Source organism: Ixodes scapularis, unplaced genomic scaffold (genome assembly GCF_016920785.2).
Source record: "Ixodes scapularis isolate PalLabHiFi unplaced genomic scaffold, ASM1692078v2 PGA_scaffold2__306_contigs__length_199485367, whole genome shotgun sequence".
NCBI lineage: Eukaryota > Metazoa > Arthropoda > Arachnida > Ixodida > Ixodidae > Ixodes > Ixodes scapularis.
Genome location: NW_024609857.1, coordinates 172,209,000 through 172,235,049, shown reverse-complemented (window position 1 = coordinate 172,235,049; position 26,050 = coordinate 172,209,000). Strand labels below are relative to the sequence as shown.

General features: G+C 46.1%; 1 protein-coding gene across 1 annotated transcript; it reads right to left on the bottom strand.

Annotated features, from left to right (window-relative positions):
- Positions 1–732: 732 nt before the first annotated feature.
- On the bottom strand, positions 733–2,893 carry LOC120850220 (uncharacterized protein K02A2.6-like). Its single transcript, XM_040222663.1, has 4 exons — positions 2,699–2,893; positions 1,243–2,086; positions 998–1,057; positions 733–812 (listed from the first exon to the last, which is right to left on the bottom strand). Exons 1-4 carry the CDS (start codon positions 2,891–2,893, stop codon positions 733–735), a joined length of 1,179 nt encoding a protein of 392 aa, XP_040078597.1.
- Positions 2,894–26,050: the final 23,157 nt, after the last annotated feature.

Sequence of the window (26,050 nt, the reverse complement as noted above, 5' to 3'; positions counted from 1 at the left end):
ATTGTGTCCAGAAAAATAAAAATGCATGCTCTTTGAGGATTAAGGAAAGGAAGGCTCAGGCACCAGGTGTTTTTTCCTTTCTCATCCAGAGCCATACATGTATGTATACATACCATTCGTGTGTGTGTGTGTAGGGGGCTTTTATAGAGCGACACCCGGCACGGCTGTTCACCAACACTGCCGTAAGACCGCATATGCGCAGTAGCTACGTGGGCAGAAGCAACCAGGCTCTCTGTTTTCGCCATTGCGTTGTGTGGAGTGTGCTCGTTGTTGACGTTGTAGAGGCGCTTCTAGATTTATTTGTGTGTCATACATCCTGTCAACATGTCGTATATTATGCCCGACTATTTGAGCTCGCTACCCGACCTTGAACGGTAGTGGTGTCAAGACAAACTGTGTGGATGGCATTGCCTTCCAATGATCCATACGCCGTAAACAAGACCTGCTGGACTTCCCACGTGAAGTTACTGGCACCGACATCAATGGCTCACGTCTGTTATATATTGATTGTTATCGATTGAATCAGACCCAGACCCATGGATTCAGACGGGCCGCAACATGTGTGTGTCCCACACAGCTAGGCCTGACTTTTTATTCACGAGGGCAAACCGCCACTAAGAGGGCGCCACTAACATGTCGATATATATATATATAACATGCCGCCACACAAGTAACAAATGCACAAAAATAAAATGTCCGACTGGGTTTAGTACAAGAACCTTGATGGAATCTTCACAGGTCTTCCTGAGCGAGTCTGGCGGGGTTGAGCTTGTGGTGGCGAGTCTGTTGCATTGGACTGACGAAGGGAGGTGCTGGCAGTGGGCGAGGAGTCTAGAGGATAGTAGTCCTCAGCCGTCAGTAGGGGTTTCCTCGGGTCAGCTTTCCGGTTGGGCTTGGGCTCTCTGGAGTCGATTCTCACACGAAGGTGATGGCGGTTACGTGCGTAGCTCTGGCCATCTGGCGATGTCACCTGGTATCTTCGTGGAGCTGGACCCACCTGTGTCACAACTGCTTTTCTCCAACTTTTTCCATGCCAAAACCAAAATGGCTGGTTCTTCTGAAAAGGAGGCATCTCTTTCGCATGCTGATCCGCATGTTTATGCTGTGCACGCTGCCTTGCTTGAGGCTGCTTGGAGAATGACTTGTGTGGATAGTGTGGCAGCAAGCTGCTTGGACAGGCTGGTAATAAAGTCCTTATTCTTCTTCCCATCAACATTTCTGCCGGAGATGGAAGACCGTTACTTGGCGTTGCTCTGTAGGTCATCAACACTAGTGCCAAGTCCTTTCCTTCGGAGAGAGCCTTAGTCATTGTGGCCTTGATGGTTTGTATTGTCCGTTCTGCTTGTCCATTGGACCTCGGAAAGAGTGGTGACGATGGGTTGTGGACGATATCCCACTCCTTGTTGAAGCTTCTATACTCCACAGAATCAAATGGGGGGCCTTGGTCACTGACAACTTCACTTGGTATGCCGTGGCACGCATACAACTCCTTGAGCACTGATATAAGAGCAGATGCCGTTGTAGTCGACATTTTCTTGACTTCCACAAACTTCGAGTAATAATCTACCACAAGCAAATAAGTGGTGCCACCGTGGTAGAAGAAATTCATGGCTACTTTCTCCCATGGGCGTATTGGCAAGTCTCGGTCAAGAAGTGGTTCTCTTTGATTTGCTCCTTGGTGGCGTTGACAAACTTCACAGCTGCTGATCAGCTCCTCGATGTCCTGGTTTATCCTAGGCCAGAAGACGCTTTGGGAAGCCAGGTTTTTGCATGCGACAATGCCGCGATGGGTCATGTGAAGTCTAGAGATCACATCCTTCTTGCATGCTTCTGGCACTACTAGTCGTTCGCCATAGCAGATGAAGCCATCGGTTATGTAGAGCTCACTTCTTCTTGAGTAGAAGGGTCTGACTGACGGGTGGACCTTTGAGATTTTATTTGGCCAACCGTGCTCGATGTAGGTCGTTACACGCTTCAAGACCTCATCTGCTGCCGTGCTAGCTTGGATTTCAGCCAGCTTTGCTGTGGATGCGTGAACCAATGTGCAGACCAGGACACCATGTTCCTCGTCATCTGTCTTGATGGTCTGCGCTGGATTAGGTGCACGAGACAGTGTGTCAGCAACTGTCAAGTGTTTTCCAGGCACATGGACTAGCTTCACCGTGAAACGCTGGATACGAAGGAGCAAGCGTTGGAGTCTGGGGGAGATTTTGTAGAATTCCTTTTGGTGCAAGCCGATGAGGGGCTTGTGATCAGTCTCCACCACGACGCTTCGACCACAGATGTAGTAGTAGAACTGCTCACACGCAAACACTACGGCCAACAGTTCCTTTTCTATTTGCGCGTAGCGCTGCTGTGCCGGCGTTAGTGCTGCTGATGCGTATGCCACTGGATGTCCGTCCTGCAGAAGGATGCTGCCAATTCCATATGAGCTGGCTTCGGTTGATATCACAATTGGTCGCGCAGCATTAAAGTAATGCAACACTGGAGCAGTGGTCAGGTTGTCTTTGATCTCAATGAATGCATTGGACATCTTGCGAGTCCAGTGCCATGCCACGTCGGACTTCAGGAGCTCACGCAGAGGTTGCGTCTCTGTTGAGAAGTTTGGAATAAACTTCATAAGGTATGTTGCCATTCCGAGAAATCGCAGGAGCTCTGCCTTGTCATTTGGTGGTTGTAAGGCCTGGATTGCCTTTACCTTTTCAGGGTCAGGAGCAATGCCTTCTTGGGTAAGCTGGTGACCAAGGTAGGTTACTGTAGACAGACCCAGCTTGAGCTTGTCCTTGTTTAGCTTCAGATTGTTGTTGCGTGCTATTTCAAGCACCTTTCGCAGATGGGTTGCATGGTCACTCTGTGTTCTAGAGGCTACCAAGATGTCGTCAAAGTACGGCATCACAATGGTTTGGCGCTCGAAGATTCTGTCAATGGCTTGCTGAAAGAGCTCTGGAGCTGTGCTGAGTCCAAACGGAACTCTGAGGAACCTGTACCGACCCCAAGGTGTTGCAAATGTGCACAGGTACGAGCTCTCTTCATCAAGAGCCAGCTGCCAAAATTCACTTTTGGCATCAAGCACTGAAAACACAGTGCACCCAGATAGCCGCGCAGAGAGTTCTTCTGGAACTGGAATGCGGTAGTGCTGCTGCTTAACTGCTGCATTTAGGTTTCTTGGATCCAGACAGATCCGCACATTTCCATCTTTCTTTGTGATGATGACAATGGGATGAACCCAGTCAGTTGGTTCTGTCACGGCCTTGATAATGCCATTGTCCTGCATTCTTGTGAGCTCGGCCTTCACAGTTTCTTCGAGTGCACTTGGCACCCGGCGAGGGGCAGTCACCGTAGGCTTTACATCCGGTTTCAGGCGAATGCTGTATTCTCCTGGGAGTTTGCCGAGTTGCGAAATCCCACTTCTGACACCATGTTATATATTGATTGTTATCGATTGAATCAGACCCAGACCCATGGATTCAGACGGGCCGCCAACATGTGTGTGTCCCACACAGCTAGGCCTGACTTTTTATTCACGAGGGCAAACTGCCACTAAGAGGGCGCCACTAACATGTCGATATATATATATAACAACGTCGACGTTTATTCAGTTTTTTCGCCACGCCACTTCACAGCCCACATGGTGTAGGCGTACAGGTCTCGAGGCACACAATTACTTTGAGCCCCTTTCCGCGCTGCCGGTGGGATCAGCAAACTGTGGGTCTGCAGAAGTGCATTTACTAATTGATTAAATACACACAGCGTCTTTAAGTCAAGGTATGATATTTTTCTTACCCTCATGACCACAAGGCACGACAAAAGGTAACGCTTTTTCTGTTCTGTCGCCGGTCACCTTCCACTTACTATAGCTGTGCTGTAGGTGTTACCGAAAGAAAGTAATGAAATATGTTACTCGTTACTTGCAAATAAAAGGAATGCATTACATCCATTGATGTGAAGTAACACACACGTCACTTATGCATTTTTTATTTATAACTTAACAATAACGGTGCCTTCTTTTGTGCCAGCATTTTTTGACATTGGGACAAAGGGCAGGGCATTGTTTTTTTGTTTTTTTTTAAGTGGGACTTTTTGAATAGGGAAAAGACAAGCAAAACGTTGAAGGTAGGTGAAATGTAGTGCAACAATTAATGACTTGGCGCCTATACTTCATATCAGTTTAAGCCCAGACGCAGCCGATGCTACGAGCTAACGGGACAAATCAAGCAACGTCAAAAGAGGAAGTCACTGAACCTTTCTTGTTTATGATTCATTCATCGATGATAGAACAGATACAGAAACATGACAAACACCATGATGGTGCGCTTTTGATGCTATTCAATTAATCCCATCAGCTCGTAGCATCGGGCTGAACATAAAACGAAGCATGAAAGCAAGCGTGAAAAAGAATTACTTTTTCCAGGTCTTGGGGAGATTATATAATGATTAACATAACTATGTTACGCATTATTCTTTACTCTCCCAAAAAGTAAGGAGTATAAATGACTATGTTACAGAAAAAAATAATGCATTGCCGCCAACACTGGTAGCGAGCCACCGACGAGCGCTTGGTCGGTGCTTTGTGCGCGAACACCGTTGGAACAAAATCTGGGTGGTCTCAATGAGACAACGGTTTCCCTGCATATAAGCAAGCCTCGAGACGGAGATTGAAATGGAACCACACTTGCATTCAAGAAAGTGCTTGCCACACAAACGGTCGTCCTCGTCCCAAGACCATTCTTTTCGATCCGCGGATATTACCACCTTCTACACCTTTCAGAGTCAGCCGAGAACTTGTGGAAGCTCACTCCGAGGAATTTTCTGTACCTTTCGATGCAATCAACAGCTACACAGCTTTGCCGCATGTTGAAATGCTACGACATCCATGCAAAACGCGCGCCCTTCTGCCACCCAGCTCCGGCGCGATCACAGCACCTCTGCAGCTCCGCGATGTCAAGCCCGACACGTGGGCTTGATGTCACGGAGCTGCGGCGGGCCAGTGCTGTTACCTTAGCAAGAAAGTCGCCAAATTTAGTGCGTTTTCAGTCGTCCTAACGACTTTTCTGTCTTTTTGGAGTCTTGGTAACTTTACTAAGGACTTTTATTTTTTTTTTTTACAGTTAGGTAAATTGTTGTTACTAAAGCTACATAGAGCCTCTCCAGTGGCTTTCAGATGACTGCTCCGGACGTCACTCATTTTTTTTTCCTCCTGTTGAGGGTGAGGGTGATGAGAGGTAGCGGTCATGCAAAGACATTCTCAAACCGCGATAGAACCACTCCCCTTTTCAGGGATTATGTAGCAGGTGTTTGAAAAATCCTTTTTGAACGTCGCAAAAAAAAAACTGCAGGTTTTTTTATTGACGCGAGCAGCTTTGTTTGACAAGTTATGGAACAAACCTGCTCACGACGGTTGAACTCCAGGACAACTTCAGTGCGGTTATCGAAGATAACCCCCCCCCCGAGGATGAGGGTTTATAAAAAAACTGGTAGCTACATGAATTCAATGCAGTCTTTTGCTGTTTTGCTCCTGGTTCAGGATCTTCTCGCTAACGCCTTGGCGAGCTTGTTGGGAATGGGACGGCCGGCGGTTAGTTTCCGCAAATAACACAAGCGTTGAGGTTTGCCAACTTGCTGGACCTAGCGTTATTATGCCTCCCAAGTACAATCACCACTAGAAAAAGTTGGCAGTCTTCACCCGAGTTTAAAGGCTGGTTACGTTCTGTGGAAAACAAAAGCACAAAACCATCCTGTGCCTATTGTGGGAGCGAATTTTATGCGAAGCTTTCCGATATAAAAAAGCATGCCACCACCACCAAGCACTAGAAATCATCCAAACCGTACTACAGTTCTTAAGGGAAGAGGCTGCAGTTGAAATCATCCAAACCGTACTACAGTTCTTAAGGGAAGAGGCTGCAGTTTCCAGCCGCAACCGAGCCTTCTTGCGGCAAAAGTGAGGCCGGTTTCTGCCTGTTCATATGCGAGCATTAGCGATCCTCGCGACTGACCACCTGACAAAACACTGCAAAAAACAGTTCATGGACGGCAAAAGCACAGCAGGCTTGTGCATGCAGCGAAACAAGTGCACGGAGATCATTGTGAACCTGTTCTCTCCGCACTTTGTAGAGCTCTTGGTGGCCGACATTGGGGACTCGAAATACAGCCCGATCAGCGATGAGGCTACAGATGTTTTCACTACCAAGTTGCTGGGTGTAGTGGTGCGGTACTTTAGTGCTGCACAGAAGAGCATTGTGAGAATATTCATGGCGTTAAACAAACTGGACGATGGCACGGCTGTGGCTATCATCAGGCGTTGAAAAGCCTCCTCGTGCGCATGAGACTTGACATGAAGCGTCTCCTCAACATTGGAGTTGACAACGCTTTGGTGAACACGGACGTAAACGGTGTTTTCAAGACAATGAGGCGCGAGTGGCAACTCCTGAGCTTGATAATGGCAAGACATATGTGCCATTCGTTGCAATTGGCACTTTCCCACGCTGTTCAGGGAACGCTTCTGAGGAACGCAGACTTCTTGGTGCAAGAGGTTCAGCGCGCCAACAAGGCCTACGAGAGGAACGACGCAGATCCTGCGAGGCTTCTTGAAGACCTCACGCTCCCGATAAAGACGGTATGTAGCAAAGTGCTCATTCCAACGGCGAACATCGATAGCCCATTGATGGTCACCTAGATCCCAAGCCGTACTTGGGATACGAGTTCGAGAAACTAGTGAGCACGCTGCCAGCTGTTCCTGAAGTCAACTTGGTACGCCAGCACTGCGTTGTATTCACAGTTAAGCTAACAGCTTTGGCTGGACCTACCATCGAACTACAAGATATTGCAGGCCATGGCATGGCTGTCTGTGGGAGCGTGCCTGCAAGTGCTCAAAGAACCTATTATGGAGGTGGCAGAAGTTTTTGGTGTACAACCAAACAAGATAGATCTCGTGGACACCCAGTGGAAGATGCTAACCGTGGTGAGTGGGCGAGCACCACTGACACCATTGCGTTTTGGTCTGAGCTCCTTGCATACTGCGATGCAGCTGGCTCGAACCAGTTTCACGAACTCGCGCACCTAGCAATCATTGTGCTCTCCTTGCAACACTCAAACGCAGAGGTGTAAGAGTCTTCAGCCAACTGAGCGTTGTGAAAACAAAGCAGAGGAATTCTCTCAGCACTGGCAGTACAAATGCCGTCTTGAGCGTTCGTAGTGGACTTTGCCGTCTTGGGAAGTGCTGCTATACTTATGACCCTCCCGACACAGTGACAAGTTGGAACCAAGCAAGCGTACTCCTTAGCTTTTGCATCTGGAAACGGTGCATGTGCACAAAGCAATGGCGAGTCTGCAGACGAGGAAACATCGTGATATAGAACTGTTGCTCAATTTCTTGCGTATAATACAGTTCAGCGACTTGAGTGAAATGTAGTTTCCAATAAAATTATTTCATATTCTATTGTTGACTAGCATTATTGTGTTAATATATTATATAAACATTAGGTATCATCTGTGAATGCAGCAGGCTGTTGCTGAAAGCAAAGTAACAAAGTAAAGCCAGTAAATCTCCCTCGGTAAGGCACCATGGGAAAGATTCACGCACGCCAAACGTTTCACTGCCTCGCGAACGTTTCGGAAATATTTTCATATTCCGATTGATCAGTTCATTCACCACTGGAGAAAGTAATTTAAAATATTGTTTCCAATAACAAAGCCCTTTGCGTGTCTTATGCAGTTGAAGAGCTAAAAATTAAGCAATTCCGGAAAAAAAACTCGTCATGATCATCACTCGACTTTCAGCTAAAACTGGTCAGACGGGGCAACTTTTCCAGCAATTTTGAGGTTGCTGGCGAGTTGTTCCCTAGCTTTTCCTAGATCGACGAGAACGAGTGAGCAACTCAGTTGAAGCGGCTGCAGCCAATCAGAGACGCAATATTTTCACGTGACACCCCTGTAGTGATGATGACAGCGATGACAGCTAAAGACTTAGTTCTGGTTTGGAATGGATCGTTGTCGGAAATAAACAGTTTCAGAAAATTGAGTTAGTATTCTCAACGCCGGTCAGAGATATAAGAACGCATTTTTAGCGCGTAGCTGGGCGTCTAAACAGTGAAAGAAGAATCAAAGTTAATTATGATGATGATGATTGCAAGTCGGCCTCGCGCATAGAGATCATGCCTCGCGACTTCGCTCAAAATAAAGTTAACAGCACTGGCGGCGGCGCTGCGATCGCGCCGGGTGTAACGCCCCTCAATATTTTGAAAAAACAGAGGGACTTTAGCCGCTTTACCGGTGTGGGCAGAAGGCCGCATGTGGCATGTTTTGCATGGGTGTCATAGCATTTCAGCATGCCGCAAAGTTCTGCAGCTGTTAATTGCACTGAAAGATACAGAAAAAGTAGCGGAGTGAGTTTCCACAAGTTCCCGGCGGACTCTGAAAGGCGCAGAAAATGGATAATATCTGTGGATCGAAAAGAATGGTCGGCTCGCGAGGACGACCGTTTGTCACTTTCTTGAAGGCAAGCAAGCACTTTCTTGAAGGCAAGTGTGGCTCCATTTCAATCTCCGTCTCGAGGCTTGCTTATATGCATGCAGGGAAGCCGTCGTCTCATTGAGACCACCCAGATTTTGTTCCAACGGTGTTCGCGCACGAAGCACGGGCCAGGCGCTCGTCGGCGGCAGGAAGTACAAAGCGTTACCTTTTGTCGCGCCTTGTGGTTATGATGGTAAGAAAAATATCATACCTTGACTCGAAGGACGCTGTGTGCATTTAATCAATTATAAAATACACTTCAGCAGACCCGCAGTCTGCTGATCCCGTTGGGTCAAAATATTAAAGAGACGACGACGTGGGCCGTCGATGTCGGTGGCAGCAACTTCATCTTGGAAGTCCAGCAGCCCTTGTTTACGGCGTACAGATCGTCGAAAGCAACGCCGTCCACGCACAGTTTGTCTCGATAGCGCTGCCGTTCAGGCTCGGGTAGCGAACTCAAATAGTCGGGCATAACATACGCTCTTCAATCCCAGTGCAACTGCATAGTCCACCAGGATCTGGTGTCGTTAGCGACCTCAGTTCTCGCCACTCCATTGACACGTTCGGCTGTCTCCTCCGGCTGGCCGCCATAGCTGGCACGTAACGTTCACCCAACCTCCTTGGTTCACCCCCGGAAACATCCTTGATCCCCGGCCTGGTCGCTTCTGCCCAGTGTTGCCAACTACTTTTTAGACAGGGCGCTAAGCTGAGGTCAAAAAAGCGAAGTGATGTTTTTTACTGTTTTCTTTAAAGGAATTAAGCACTCAAGAAATGTTCCTCTCATGTCAGGTGGGAAATTTATTTAGCTATCGGCCCTGCTGAAGTACTTCTTAGCAGCATATCACAACGATCGTGTTAGAAAGTAGAAATTTCTATATGAAATTAAAGGGCGCCAGAGAAGTGACCTCCCGTACGCTTGGCAAAGTCGAATGCTGGGAACCACCTCAGGAAGCCGCGTAGACACGTTCATTGAAACAGATCTGGAATCAACAACGCTGAACTCGGGTGATCTCCATGAAGATGGCTTCTTTTCGGCACACATAATGGGAGCCCTAGGCACTCAATCAAGCTATATACTTATCGCATACTTTTTCACCGGTGTATTTATATTAAATACAAACGTGCGATTGTCACATAGACGACAAGGAAGAGAACGTCTCAAGAGACGTTCTCCTCTTCCTTGTCGTCCTTCGACTATCGCACGTTTGTATTTTATATAAATATACCAGTCAAAAATTGTGGATCATATTCAGTCTACTTCTGAACACAACGGGTATATTTCAAATTTGGTTGAAATATCCCTTTAAAAAGCGAATTATTATCATTTTTTTTCAACACGAAATTAAACTATGCATTACCGAACAATCGTTTATTTTATGCCCAAATGCAGTCCTAGCTGTCCGAACTAGATGCTTAAGTTTCAGGACTAACCCTTATTATCTGAAAGTTTCAATGGGAAAATGGTGGCCAGTTTTATGTGACTGGCGCCATTCAACTGCATGTATTGCAAGAGGTTCATCGGCCGTTATTTTCTGACTAAAAATTTAAAAAATCGGTTAGTGATAGCAGCAGCATTTGAACCTTTTGTAGCAGGTTCTGTAGCATTCAAAATACTGGTATCGAGCAGTTGCTAACGATTTTAGAGCACAAAAATGGAAAAAAAGTGATTGCATATTTAAATGAGTTTGTCTGTGATAATGATTGCCAGTTCCTCTGATAATGGAGCGTATTATCACATTGTGTGCTAAAAATAAATAAAATGCAAAAAAAAAAAAAAAGCTTTTTTTTTTTTATAATAAGGTTTTGGTCAGAGCGGGGTCCATTTGAAACAGGTACTAAGAGGGTTGAAAAATAATTTCAATCACAGCACAGCCGTTCAGTTGCGATAAAGCCTCCCCTTCTATTCCCATTCTACACTCGGTAGTTTAATTGGCTTGTAAATATAATTTCTGCAAAATGCCAGCAAAAACCAGCATATCCGCTACACCAATAAAAACGCGTCCCCCAAGTTTTATAAACCTGCCAGACCCAAAACTCTCAATATCAAAAACCACAAAAACTACCACTGACAAACATTATGAAAGCCTACACTTGTGCTTTAAATGGGACACTGCTCTTCAGTGGCGCTGGAACTAGTTAAATCAAAGTTCGCTGCTCGTTCATTCGACAGCTGCGCAAGAAACACCTTATTTACTAAAAAGAAAGACCAGTTTTTCTTTTTTCTTCCGCCTGTTTCCTTTTTCTTTCATTATTATTAGACATTAATCTGCAGTGAAGACAGAGAAGGTCGATCTGTAATAATCCTGAGAATGAATTTCGCGCCTATTGCGCTAGCCCCTCCAACAGGTCAGTCGCTGCTCCTAGCACTCCGGTGCAAAGCGGCGAAGCCCGACGCATGCACGGTCATGTGTGGCGAGATGTAGTGAAGGTTGACGGGAGCGGTGCAAGTGGCACGGTACTCTCCAGTCACGGCACGAAGGCATGTGGCAGACATGATAAGCAAGTGATTTCACCAGGAGCACAAGATCCTGGTTCCGTCTTATCACAGTATACGACCATCCTCCTATTTAGCAAAGTTTCCTCGAGACCTCGCAGACATCGTCTGGTAATGTAGACGATGTCGACGATCAACTGGTCAGCGCATCAACCCGCCAGAGCGATTGATGAACATTCCCAACACTTCGTTGTACTTTTCTAACTAGGGCCGACCAATATTAAATTTTCCACCCATAATGGAGAGGTCCCGGGTTCGATACCCGGACCAGGCGGATTTTTTCGGTCGCGCACCAGTCACCTAGCTGCGTATAGAGATTTGTGTTCGTCCCTCTTGTTCCCCTTCTCCAGGCATTATTTTCGTCAATATTAAATTCTTTTCATATTTTGCTTTAGGCCCACCCTGGAGCAGTTATGGTGCAACTTTGAGCGAAAATGACGCTTTTTCACAAGATGTAGCAGACTTTCGTTCATGGCACAAATGGCGCAGCATTTTCATGACTGCGGTTTTAACTTAGAGAACGGACAGTTCAGAAACTTTGGTATTTGGTTCGGATTGCTAGGGCTACATTTGGCCGGATAATGGACGTTCGGTGATGCTAATTTTTTGTGGTACAAAAAGGAAAACAAAAAGATTTGTAATATTTTTTTAGAGTCCCTGTGGAGTCAGTTCTAGAAAGTCATACTCATACACAATACTCACATTTTTCCGGACATTTGGAGACAGGCACAGGAATATCCTGTGATACAAAAATTTTAACGGCATTAATCACCGCAGGCTGAATAAATACATCGCGGTTGGGAGCGCCATTCGTTTAGATTACCGTCAGACGAAGCAGTTTTGCATTTTATGCCTAGCTATTTCGTTTTCAGGCACTGCAAGACACTGCAAAACCGAAATCGAAAATTTGACGACGAAATAAAAAAATCTCGAGCGCCACTTAACGAATTCCCACGTTTAATAGTCACAAATTCAAGCAGACGCGACGCCGATCACTGAGGAACTCTTCTTTCGTGGTCGCTGTTCAAAATCTGCATTTCAATTAGTTTCAGATTCTCTCACGTATTTTACAAAGTTGCGCACGATGTCACAGCGTGTAAAGCGGGGGAAAACATTTCTGGGGCTAGATGGACCTACAACGGGCTCTAAAGAAAATCTAATTTCTTTTCACACTGCACAGTCACCACGAGGGCGAGACTAGGTGATGGCATTGTTTTGTGAAAGCATCAGTGATAACACGTCTGAATCACAATCTCAAATTAAAAAAAAAAATCAAATTTTTGTGTTTTGTTTTTTAGTAGAGGGTTTGATCGAAAAATTAAACCCGGCTTCGCAGAGCGTCGAACCTCCGTGAGAATATATGTGACGCAAGCGGTGACGAGAAAATGCGAAAGGTTAAAAAAACGTTACTTAAATAATAATAAAAAGCCCATGGTTGTCTAATTTCGTCAAAAGAAATAACATTGTGAGCAACTGTGGCATTTATTTCTGTGAAACAAATTTGTCAGCAAGAAATATAATCTTGTCTTGTATCTTGTGACTTCATTTTCCTTATATGAAAACCAGATGCGCTCACAATATTTGTTTTGATGAAGTTTCACTAAAGCAGACATTGGCCCTTAAAGAAATAATTTTTTTTTTTAGCTTTTTGATTTAGGTAATTTTACGTTCTTAACCTCTCGCATTTACTAATCACCGCTAGCGTCGCATATATTCTCACGGTCGTTCAACGCTCTGCAAAGCTGGGTTTAATTTTCTCGAACGAACCCTGTGCATTGAGCCACTGAAAGAAAATTGTATGTACTTAAAGAATCTCTTCCCTTGTATGATCCAGATAACGTAATTTTCTCAAAATGCGCATTTTATCATCACCGCTAGTGTCAGCTTTTCACCTAGTGTCAACGCTCTGCAGCCGGGTTTTATTTTCCCGATCGAACCCGGTATACACCGCGAGTCAAAGGGATTGATGGCTGTTTGAAGGGATCGCATAAATCAGTTTCTTAACGTATCGCTCTGTGATTTACCTCAGAGGTACATGAAGCGTGTGGAGCTTGGTTATAAAGATTTGACTAAACGAACATAACTAAGCAAAAAGTTGAAAATCACTATGGCTTCAGATTGCAGACGAGAAGCGTCCGATTGGCACAACAGCCGACAGACAGCGACATGCAAGATTGCACACGGTTAGCAGACCACAGAAAAATATTAATCAACATAGCAGGGACAAACACACGGACGAGAAGCCTCAAACACAGCTAAAAGATTTATTCAGTCCTTTTTCATATACTCTCGCCCCAGCCACCTGATAGGTGCATCCAGTATAAGCGACAAAGAAATAATAAAAATTTTCAACTTGTAAATTAAAAAAAAAAAGATAGCGGGGACGCAGAACGAGAATGTGCGACGGTCACGCTTATATCCCGAATGTGTTGTATTGGAATGCCGACGGCAAAGCAATGTTTTTGCCCATACCGGAAGTGACGAAAATTAAGATGTCGGCGGCCTTTTGAAAAGAGTCTAACACAGCCACAAGGTCACCAACCATACAACTTGCCCTATGCAAACATACCCCAAAAGCCGGGGGACATCATAATTAAAATAAGAGCACCAACTTGACACAACAGAAGAAACAATTTTATTAGACGTTTTGCCTTCCATGCGGGATGCATCTTCAGTAGTTACAAAGCAAATGCAAGGCTCAATAAATAGCGTCGACTCGAGGTTGAACCTTGCATTTGCTTTGTAACTACTGAAGATGCATCCCGCATGGGAGGCGAAACATCTAACGAAATTGTTTTTTCTGTTGTGTCAAGTTGGCGCTCTTATTTTATTTAGAACTTGCATTTTGTGAGGACAGAATATACCAAGACACAAAAAGGTACAACCAGAACCAAACAAAGGGATGCCACCTCAACCAACAAAAACCTTCCCGACTGGAGCACTTAAAAAAGGTTATCTTTTGTGCAACTCCTGATCCTACACCCAAACCTAAATACAAAGACCAACACCCATATACAGCGATGGAAGCAAGTTTCAGCCTTTTGTAGCAGGTCTAGGAGCAGCGAAGATGCCCCTTTGTAGCAGCTTTGGGGCAGTAGAAGGTCTGCTTTGGAGCAGCCTAGGAGCAATAAAATTCGTGTTTTGTAGCAGTATGAGCTGATCACCCAGGTCAAACTTTGGGCTCTAAGCTCCAATGTGTTTTTCTAAATACAAATATATATATATATCACAATAGAAAAGCATCTTCATGTGATGCTCCAGAACCATTTCCAAACATACCCTTTCCTTAGATATATTCCAGCCCATAGCATAAAAAGCGAACAGCATAATTACAATTTATCTGCATGGCATCTGCTGACAACTGTCCTGGTAACGGGCTGCTTCCTCTTATGAATTTACAATAGAAGGCAGTCAACGAAACAGGTGCAACTTAACCCTCATGAAAACAAAACGTTGCGCATACTGAAATCACACATTTCATAAGTTGAAAACAAAACCATTTCAAGATGCAATAGCGTGGCACCCGAAATAAAGCCCAAAACTTGCTGACTAGTTTTCATTATTAGAAAATACAAACGTTCGAGGTCTCTATTTAGCGACATAAAAATATTCCAATACTCAACCGAGTACAAATCTACCCTATCTGATAAAAGGACAAATGCAAAATATGGGAAAAATATATGATACCATCCCTGCTCACACACACGTTTAATTACCCCTTACTGGAACAGCCATGACTGACTTGAATAAAATAAAAAAAAAAGCTTGTTTAGGAGTTTGATAAAAAAAAAAAACCTAGCAAGTAAGATCATCAAATGGAAGGTTTTTCTCATAAGTCAATTGCTTGGATGCTTTCTAGCACAACGGTTTAGAGCTTGCGTCACTCACCGGGACATTCCCACTGTTTTCCTTGCCCTCCCGCCGGCTTGGTGTTTGTGTGCCAATGCGAGTATTTGCCACAACGTCATTTACAAGAATGTTCACAGAGGAGGCAACCGATTATCCCTGTTACTGTTACGTTTACAGCACGAAGCAGAAGCGCGGAAGCGGTCTCAGCAACATGCGGAAAGAACTGAAAAAAAAAGTATGTCAAATGTCTGTTGAATTTTGCAAAGTAGTTATCACTTTCCCCAGAGATTAGATGACAGGTCAACACATGCCAGCAGGCTCTTAGGTACGCTTATATATCATAGTCCTGAAAAAACTGCCATCCCAAATGAAGATAAATGGAAATAAATGAAGATAAGTGAAAAAAAAGGGGGGGGGGGGGCTACAAGTTACGTGAAACAAACTGACTTCAAAGTTTCGTATTTTTTTTCCCTCACCCCAGTTGGTTTCAAGCATCATGACTAACAACCATCAGCTGACCTGTACACTCACTGTCTTCTTATTAATGATACCACGAATAGCAGACAACAGTCACGGCGAACTCGTGTGTGCGACAAGTATGCGGGAATTCGCTATGAACTCCCCTGACACGGGTATGGCAGAACGCAGACTCAGCTCATTCGCACTTCACAGTGCGATATACACGCAATAAAGTCACTGGATCTGGGAAAGTAGCGCCATTGCCTTCCCATCTGCCAGCCAGACACGAACATACAGACGACAAAAGGCGCCGAAAAACAAGGACGAGAGGAGACGTAAACAAATCACTTATATAGCATTGAAAAAAAAAAAAAAAAAAACCTTCGTCACGACTAGGCAGAGTGTAGACCCGTTTTTAGAAAATCAAATTCTATTGTCGATGAGGTTATTGACGTGTCACTTGTGCACATCTTGCCCTTAGCTTTGATTTCAAAAGCCTCCTGGAGCTCCCTGGACATCTTATCTGGGTATCTGGCCAGAAATGTGTCTGTAAATGATGTCATTTGTCCTGTCATTTAAAGACAACATTTATGGCCAGACACCCATATCAGATATCCAGGGAGCTCCAGGAGGCTTTTGAAATCAAGGCAAAGGGCAAGATGTGCACAAGTGACACGTCAATAACCTCATGGACAAAAGAATTTGATTTCCTAGAAACAGGTCTACACCGTGCCTCGTCGTGACAAAGGTTTTTTTTTTTTCAAGGCTATATAAGGGATTCGTTTTTTCATTAAATGTTAGTTCAAGTGTGCCAGCGTTTACGTCTTTCTCGTCCTTGTTTTTTTGGCGCCTATCTTCGATCATGAACCAACTGGCCCAAATTGCCATCTTAATCCTCTCAAGGTGATTGGCTCATTGTTGTTGGTTGCCATGGTGATAGCCACTTTGGTCCCTTTCAAAGCTTTGAAGCTTCGAAAGGGCCGTTAAAACCAGTTGCACCAAGATTGCCATGGAGCATCATCGACTGAAAGCGTTCCTCGGCCAATATGAGCCTCTTTGGCACTGTGTATACAATACCCTTATTACTCATGCTTATTTCCCCAGATCTCTTACAATTGTGTTGCTCTTCTTGAGTGTTTCAAGAGAGTAAAATTATTTTTCAATGCCCCAAAGCATCGAACCTGTGTGTGATGGCACTACGAACATGTACGGCGTCACACACAGGTTCGATGCTTTGGGGCATTGAAAAATAATTTTACTCTCTTGAAACACTCAAGAAGAGCAACACAATTGTAAGAGATCTGGAGAAATAAGCATGAGTGATAAGTTCACTGTATGCACGGTGCCAAAGATGCTCATGTTGACCGAGGAACGCTTTCAGTCAATGATGCTCCATAGCGATCTTGGTGCAACTGGTTTTAACGGCCCTTTTGAAGCTTCAAAGCTTTGCAAGGGTCCAAAGTGGCAATCACCATGGCAACCAACAACAATGAGTCAATCACCTTGAGGTTTTGTCGTCTGTATGCTGGTATCTGTGTCCGGTCAACAGGTGGGAAGGCAATGGCATTACTTTCCCAGATCTAGTGACCTTACACGCAAGGACCCGCCACAAACTCGGGTGTCACAGAAACCCATGTTGCACGCAGATTGCAAAAAACAACAAAAACACGGGTACGAGTTAGGAATTTTCAAGTCACGGGAACGAATACACCGCAAATTCACGTGTCAAGGTAACGGTAAACACAACGAGGGAACCTGCGGCAATCATGCTTGTCACATACATCGTGCAGTTGATGAGATGAAAGAGGGAGCGGGCGTTCCTACAGGACTTTTGTGAATACGCAATTTAATGCGTGCGGTACAGTGAATACATGCGGCCATGCTCAACGCCTGTTACAGGTTTGCTGATATTAATAGCTTAAACAGAAACAAGTGCCGACCAAAGGATAGGTCCACGCCTCGGTGGAGTCTTGCCAATGAAGGGGAGACCCACAGGTTTTCAACAAAACAAGTTTAATACAACTAAAAGTAAAAAACAAAGCACCACTAAAAAAAAAAGGATAACAACTGCCGAGTTGCGAAGACCAACAGGACTCATACACACTTCACCCGGCCTGCACGGGCGGCGAAGATAAAAAGGAACACACAATGAATTAGTAAAAAACTCAAGTATACAGCTTACTACACTGCATTAAACATCTCTTACGTAAGAGCTTCCCCGAACTTCAAAAAAAAAAAAAACTTAGGAGCTTAAATATTATCAAAAATAATACAGTCGGACACCTGTGAGAATAAAAATCAACTACGGAAATACCGCTACCTTAATTACTATATAAAAGTAAATTCGAGGGAACGGGAAATCTCGTCTCAGTGTCCGGGAGTGACGGTCTTGCGAGGCGCCGCTCGATGGGGGAAGGAATGGTCCGGTGGTACCACGGTGGGTTGAGCGGCTTGAAGTGGCCACACAATCACACACACACACACACACACACACACACACATTTCGTCGTCAAAGTCTTCCTTGGTCCAGACTTGGCCCACTACTGTTGTGCTCCACAGACTTGAGGCTAGGATTCTCCCTCTGTTGAGTTTCCCACTCGCACCACTCATCTTTTCTGCAAAAAGTCCCCCTCAACGGGCCCGCATTCTAGCACACAAACAAAAATCAAACCCCAGGACGCTGGCCTGCTAGTCCCCCCATCCTCCCCCAAAGACAACGTCGCTTCGTTTTTGGGGAAGCTGGGTCCCAGTCCCCACACACCGCGAATTTCGTGGAAGGATGCATCAGGCCAGGACAATGGATAGTGTAACACAGCCAGGTTTTGTGACACTGCCCCTCACTTAAGAAGGTTCACAGGTGAATGCTTAAAACTAAACTCTTCACAAAAACTCGGCAAACAAGCACACACACATGAAAAATCAAGAATACTTTACTAAGCAAACCAACCTGCGATATGTATGAGATATAGTCCTGCACACTCCAGCAAAGGGAAGTTTCCATATTTGGAGGATACAAACGAAGTATGGAGTAAACACAACTTACATATATCAGCTTAAGAAAGAAAAACAGTGCCTCATTAGTGAGGTGGACTTACAAGCGGCTTAGGAAATCAGCACCCACATTTTCGCTGCCCTTTATATGTTTGATTGTGAAAGGAAATTTCTGCAACAGGAGGCTCCCCCTCAGCACTCTACTGTTCAGATGCTTCGCGTGATTTATGTACTTCAGCAGCTGGTGGTCGGTTTGTATGAAGAATGTTCTACCGTAAAGGTACGGACTGAATTTCTGCACTCCCCAGACCAATGCCAAGCACTCCCTTTCGATGGTGCTGTATGTGGCCTCACGAGCAAGCAGCCTCCGGCTCGCGTAAGCCACAGGATGTAAGCTGCTATCATGCTGCTGCAGTAACTCAGCTCAGAGACTTGTGTCGGAAGCATCGGTCCCGAGGACAAACTCTTTCCCAAAATCTGGGAAATTCAGGATCGGCAGGTTAGCGATCCGTTCTTTCAGCTCATCGAACGCCAACTGATGAGCGGTCCTCCCCTCAACCCGATTCCTTTCCTTTTTCTTTGTAAGGTCCTTCAGTGGCCCACTGACCTTTGCATAAAGTCGGGAATAAAAAATTCCGGTAGTACCCCGTCAGTTCGATGAACGATCGCACGTGCCACTTGGTGGTCGGCACACTTGCCTTCTTGATTTTGTCGCGTCTTTTAAAGGAGGGAGAGCTGTCCCTGTCCAATGCAGTGACCCAGGAAGTCAACCTGTACCATCCCAAACTCTCACTTGGTTGGGCGAATGGTCAGTCCCACTGCTTGGATATGGCTGAACAGAGTCTGCAGTGCAGTGAGGTGTTGTTCTCAGCTGTCTGTGGTCACCAACACATTGTCCTAGTAACGAGCCATGTCTGGGATTCCATCCACCACCTTCCGCATCAGTTTAGCAAATATTGCCGGAGCGGTCTTGACTCCAAACGGCATGTACCGAAAATGGTACAGAAGTCGTTGAAAATGCGGTCTTGGGCTGAGAAGCATCGCTGAGTGGGATCTACCAGTAGCCCTTGACAAAATCCATCTTTGAGAAATTGCGCTTGTTTCCGACGGCGGCAAAAACTGTGTCGACTCATGGCACGGGTTCAAAGTCTGGGACCAAGGTGCCGTTTAGAAGTCTGAAGTCAATGCACAGCCGATTTGTCTCGTCTGGCTTCTTGGCGAGCAGAACGGGTGCGTTTTATGCAGACTGGATTTTTTTATTATCGCGAGCCTCATCATTTCCTGCCTCTTCCTCAACCTTCGTCTGGGTCGCGAATGGCAGTGGGTATTGTCGCACGTAGATATTGGTATTGTATTGTCAGTACAATACAATACCAATAGTCAATGGGTATTATCAGTAGTCTATTTCAGCTCCCACTGTATCCATGTGGTTTTCCCTGGAACGTCTGAAAAAATGACCTCGTGACTGCGCATTATGCGGTCGAGCTGCGATTTATGCTCAGAACTGATCCTCAATGAAACCCTCACGTCTCCGAGACCTTTCTCTGGAATGCTGGAAGAGGAATCGGCTGGTCATCTTCGGTTTCCGTCAGCGAGATAACCGTGCAGGCCTGTTGCTCGTCTTCCTTCTTAATTCTCTGCTCCTTGTTTTTCTTTAGTAGGTTAGCGTGGAATAACTTTAGGCCGGTCGCTGTCTAGACCTTGTAGTCGCATCCTTGTAGTCGAATAACTTTAGGCCGGTCGCTGTCTAGACCTTGTAGTCGACCGCTCCTGTTTGTTTCGTCATGAGGAAGGGCCCCTTCCACTGCAGAAGCTTCTTGTCCTTGGGGAGCAGTAGGAGAACCTTCTCTCCCGGATGCAAACTCTGCTTCTTGGTTTTCCAGTTGTAGTACCGAGCGCAACGAGCTCCCAGCCTCACGAGTTTCTCGTGGGCAATCTTGCACGTCGCCTCGAGGCGGTTTGAGGTCAAGCAAGTGCTCATACGTGGTCCGGAGCTCTGCGTAGAGCTCGGCATTGGTCCACAACTCCCTCAGATTGGCTAGCGGACCCTGGACATGGCGACCGTACAACACAAAAGGCAAAAAGCCGAGGCTCGTCTGCGGCGCTTCCCGGTAGGCGTACAGCAATGCGGCCAAGTATTGGTCCCAATCCTTGGGCCTTTTGGAGCACATTCGCTTGAGCACGAGTTTTAAGTGTTTTGTTGAACTTCTCCACCAGTCCATTTGCTGTGGGTTGGTAGGGGGAGGTGTGCAACTGCCTTATCGACGGAAGCCGGCTGATCTTTTTCATTAGCTCCGAGGTAAAATTTGAGCCCTGGTCGCTTAAAATTTATCGCGGCATTCTGACCCACGCGAACATCTCGACTAGGGCCTCTGCCACTGTCTCGATGCTGGACAAAGCCACAACGTCTGGGTAGCGAGTCGCATAGTTTGCCATTGGCAGTATGCACCGGTTCCCTCGGCCCGAAGCCAGGGCAATCTGTCCCAGGATGCCGATCACAACCCTCCAGAATAGGATATCTAATAAGAGGCTCCCACTCAGGAGGACGCGAGGGACCTTTCACTTCGGTGTCGTTCGCTGGCACACGTCACACGATAGCCCGAACCGCCATATGTCCGAGCCCAGTCCCGACCTAAACTCTTCGAGGATACGGCTCTTCGTTTTCGCCTGCCCCAGGTGTCCCGCCATAATGCTTTCATGGGCAACTTGGATCACAATTTTTCGGTGGGCCTGATGCATCACGAGCTGCCACGTCTCTCTCCCCAACAGTTCCCGGTATAGTCGATAAAGAAGCCCCCGCACCTCTCCTGTTGTATTAAGTGAGTGTGGTTGTCCTTCCCCTGGCCTTCTCCCCAACCTGCTTGAAGCAGGGGCACAGTGTGTCATCCTCATTTTGCTGCTTTGCAAGCTCCAGCATGTCAATGGCCAGCCCTTAGATTTGAGGCCCACGTGTAGCTTTTTCAATCCAGTTTGTTGTGTCTTTCTCTGGGTCCTGGTATCCACGGTGCACGCCGGAATTCAGGGATCATCCACTTCCCCATGGGTTTCGTGTCCCGGCTCATCTTGGCTCTCTGCGTCACGCTCCGCTGCATCCTCCCGCACTCGCTATGTCGGTATTGGATCGTCCCTCACCTCTAGCTCAATCGAAGGGCCGTCTGGCTCTCTAGCGCCGGGTAAATTCCCGAGTAGTACAGGGACAGGTCCGTGCGAAGGGCTTCAAGTTCTCCGTCGAATAAGGGCATTTTAACATGGACATGGGCCTCGGGAAGCATTTACACAGTCTCGTCGACGAGATACACCGGCTTCTTTGTTCCCGTGAGTCGGCCGTCGTCAAACAATCCTCTTCTGACAATGACCGTGCTACTCCCCGTGTTGCCCCAACGACTGGCATTCCCTCGACCAGAAACTTAAGGTGTGGTTCCATCACCGCGTTGATGACCAAAATCTTTGTACCATCCTTCAGCTCTACGAAACCATCTATGATGTTTTCATCCTTTCTGTTTTGTCGGGACATATAAGGAGTATTCACTGGGCGCCATATTTGTGGGTGCTGTCTAGAGCGCATGCTCAGAACGAGCCCACATTAATAGGCTGCTAAGACCGGCAATCTTGAGGGTGCGGAATGCACGTTACAAAAGAACTGTGGAAGCTCGCCATCAGCACGCGCTCAGCAGTCGCGCACACAGCTATGGCCGCCAGTGAATACTTCCTATAGATGCCTGATGGCCGAGGTTTTGTCTGGCCCTGGCAGACCTTAGTCTTACGTCCTTTCCTGCCACACCTTCGACATGTGGGCACCTGTCTGATGTTGTACGGATTGCGACATTGCGCAGCTTTTTGTTCTATCTTGTTACAGAAGTAGCACCTCATTGCAAGCTGCAGAGGCCTGCCTCCTTTGCTGCTTTTCTTCGCTGAGAATTTTGCTTCGTCTTTCCCAGCTTTCTTTAAGTTACCATGACCTTGCACGTCCAAAAATTGGTCCGCCGTCTCCAACAGACCATCCAGATGTGGCTGTTTCCTTTCCTTCAAGTAGATGGCCAGTGCTGGATGACAGCCCTTTAAGAATTGCTCTGTGATGACTAGCTCCTGGAGACCTTCAAAATCTGGTCACCGCGGTGGCGTCTTGAGTGGCCGTCTCTCCATCGACTCGCTTCCCATTCCGGAATTTATCGGCAGCATCTGCGGGCGGCAATCACCGGAGGGCTTAAACCGTGAGGCATGTGCTAAGGGATGTGGCCCATTGCCTTTCTGGCCACTTTTGGCTTAATGCGACTCCCTCGAACCTTCTTGTAGAAGTGCCGAGGCCGTCCTTCCTTATATCGAGCGCGAGTAAGAGCTTGTTAAACCCCAACTTCAAAACGCTCTGACCCTCACCGTCAGTTCTGGCTCCGGATGAGCGGTTCCTTTCCCTCTTGTTCTTGAGCTCTAGCCTCAGCCTAAGTATCTCGAGCTCCCTCTCGGCGGCTGCTTTCGCCACCTCTTGTTCCCACTTGGTAGCTTCCTTGGTAGCTTCTCGCTCTAGGGCTCTCTCCCCACTTTGTTTTGCAGTTTCTTCCTCTATCCACCTTTTTAGTTTGGTCCCAGGACCACGAGTTTTTCTATCTCCATTTTTAGCCTACCCACACTCACAGCCAAGCGAACTGCTGAACTACATTTCCTTCAGACCACACAGTTCCTACTCTCAACCCTTCACGTGCCACACCTCTCGGGCTGTACCCCTCCAAAGGCAAGTCTCCACCATGGTCAGCCAGGCCCTGTTGCGGACGCCAGTTCCGTCACAGGCTTTCCGATATTCTCAGCTTAAACACAGGAGTGCTGACCAGAGGATAGGTCCACGCCTCGGTGGAGTCTTGCCAATGAAGGGGAGACCCACAGCTTTGCAACAAAACGAGTTTAATACAACTACAACTAAGAGAAAAAAAAACAACAATACTACGAAAGAAAAAAAAAAAGAAAACGGTTAACAAATGCCACTTGCAAAAACAACAGTACTTGAACACGACGCACGAGGACACAGCGCACCCGTAACAAACACTAGGACAACGTTCACAGTCACACCAAAAGAAAGGGACACTTACACAGCGCTGCTTGAACACTTACTTGAACTTATTTCAATCGGCAAGTGCACAGGCGGCGAAGAAAAAAACTATGAATTAGTAAAAAAACTATGAATTGCTAAAAAAACTAAAGTGTACAGCTTAGTACATTATAAACATCTCTTATGTGACAGCTTCCCGAACATAAAAATAATAACTTGGGAGCCTAAATGTTATCAAAAATAATAAAATCAGACACCCGTGAGAATAAAAATCGATTACAGAAATACAGCTACCTTATTTACTATATAAAAGAAAATTTGAGTGGAGGGGAAATCTCATCTCACAGTGTCCGGGAGTGACGGTCTTGCGAGGCGCTGTCCGAAGGGGGAAGGAATGGTCCAGGTGGTACCACGGTGGGTTGGGCGGCTTGGAGTGGCCACACAATCACACACACACACTCTGTCGCCGAAGTCTTCCCCAGTGCAGACCTGGCCCACTACTGTTGCGCTCCACAGACTTGAGGCTATGATTCTCCCTCTGTTGAGTTTCCCCGCTCACACTGAAACCCCAGAACTGGCCCGCTCTTCCCTCCATCCTCCCCCAAAGACAACATTGCTTCATTTCAGCGGAAGCTGGGTCTCAGTCCCCATACCCCGCGAATTTCGTGGAAGGCCGCCCCAGGCCGGGACAATGTAACACAGCCAAAGTTAATAACGCCACTACAAAAAAAAAAAAAAAAGGAAGGTGAAAGGAAGAAAGAAAAAAAAAAAAGGTGAGAGGAAGAAAGAAAAAAAAAAAAGCTTGAGGTACATGTAAGCATCTTTCATGAGTTGTGAATGCGAATGCATGCAAGCCGCTCGTCCGTTTTCTTTTTTTGTCGTCTGTTTGTCCGCTCCTTTTGTCGTCTGCTGCGTACTAGCGCGCGCGCGCGCTTCGGATCTCGAAGGCCATGACGCAGCGGCCGACGGGAGCCCTGTCGACGCGCGCCAGCCAATGGAACGGAAGGCGCGCGGAAACTATCTGCCGTTTTCGCGCTTCCAACTGATGACGTCAGCTCGTTCCATGAGACCAGTTAATGCTTTCGCATTAAAAAAAAAAAACCGCGGAAGGGTACGAGTTAGAAATTGGGAGGTCACGGGAACGAATAACCCGCAGATTGTGCACGCTGCAGATTCGCGTGTCAGGGTGCGGTAAGCACGAGGGAACTCGCGGCGAGCACGCTTCTCATATCGCGCGGTTGATGCGATTAAAAAAACGGGATCGGGGGCCTACGGGACTTTACTGCGTACGTGATTTAATGCGTGCGGTACCTTGAAGACACGCGGCCGTGCTCAACGCCGCTGCCGAAAAAAAAAAGAAAAAAAGTAAACGACGAATTGATGCGAGCGTAGTTTTAGTTTACGCACACGAAAAATCTACGAAATCTACGAAATGTGTAAAATATCCGCGGCATCCTGTGCCCCAGGTTCCGCAATCTCACGGCAGCGTCCCTAAAAAGCGAGTCTCCGCCTGCGAAACGACGCCGCAGATTGCGTAGCAGAGGTTTTTCTTTTTAACAAGAAAAATTCACAGCCTAACTTTTTTTTACAAAAAAAAACAAAAAAACAAAAACAGAACTCCACCTTTTGTTTGCATCTCTGTACTAAACTGCAGCGCGATACGTTAACCTCACGGTAGAGTTAAGCCTTTTTCAAGCACAAGCAAAATAAACCATCTTGAGGGCCACTTGGACATATCAATAAACAAAGTAGGGATCGATAGCAGGCCAGGACTAATTATGTTCATAATGTGATTTTAAATAAAACGTCTCTGTGCCGCCGCCCCCCCCCCCCCCTTTCTCTTTTTTCCAGAGCAACAAAAAGCTTTGATACACTGTTAAAAATGAGTCGTGAAATTTACGAGGAAAGTTCTGGCAGCTCTATTTCCAAACATTTCCCGTCAAAATAACGTACAATCATTTTTTTTAAATTATGTGGGAAAAGTTGTCAAAAAAACGAGGCACCGCATTCTTAGTTTACGAGCATAGACGTGAAAATGACGATTGAATCGTTTTCAAATCTTCCCCCGTGAAAATAACGTACTGTCGTTTTTCTAAATTGACTAGGAAAGTCGTCATTTTTATTTGCGGCTTTGTACGTGAAAATTAGAGGAAATCTCTGGCAGCTCTATTTCCAAACAGTCCTCGTGAAAATGACGTACCAGCGTGTTCTGAAACTGTGTGAGAAAAACATAAAGAAAAGGTGGATTGCATTTTTCAGCTGAAAGTATGTATGTGTAGCATACAGTCATTATGATCAGTGTTCTTCACGTAATTATAAAGACAAAAATTGGAAGATTACTTATCACTTTATTCAAGTTTCCGAGCTTCCTTACTGTACACTCTCCTTGGTGATGATGGTGTGCCATTATATCCTGCGGGAAAAGAGAAGAGAAAATTACCCTATGCCACCCTATGATATAACGTCACATAACTCGCTCAAAGGACTATGAGAGGAAAGCAAGAAAGATAGTAACAGCTTCATCCTGACAAAAGGGTGAGGAAAATTGGACAATAGCATTTCTGAAAGTCTGATATGTCAGACATTGCTGGTGTGCCTTCTTTGCATGCCCAGGGCTATGCTACAGGTAATAGTCTTCACTGCAGGGCACAACATTTATTACATCAAACCTTAGGCACCATAAAGAAAATGTGTGACAAACAATAGCCTTT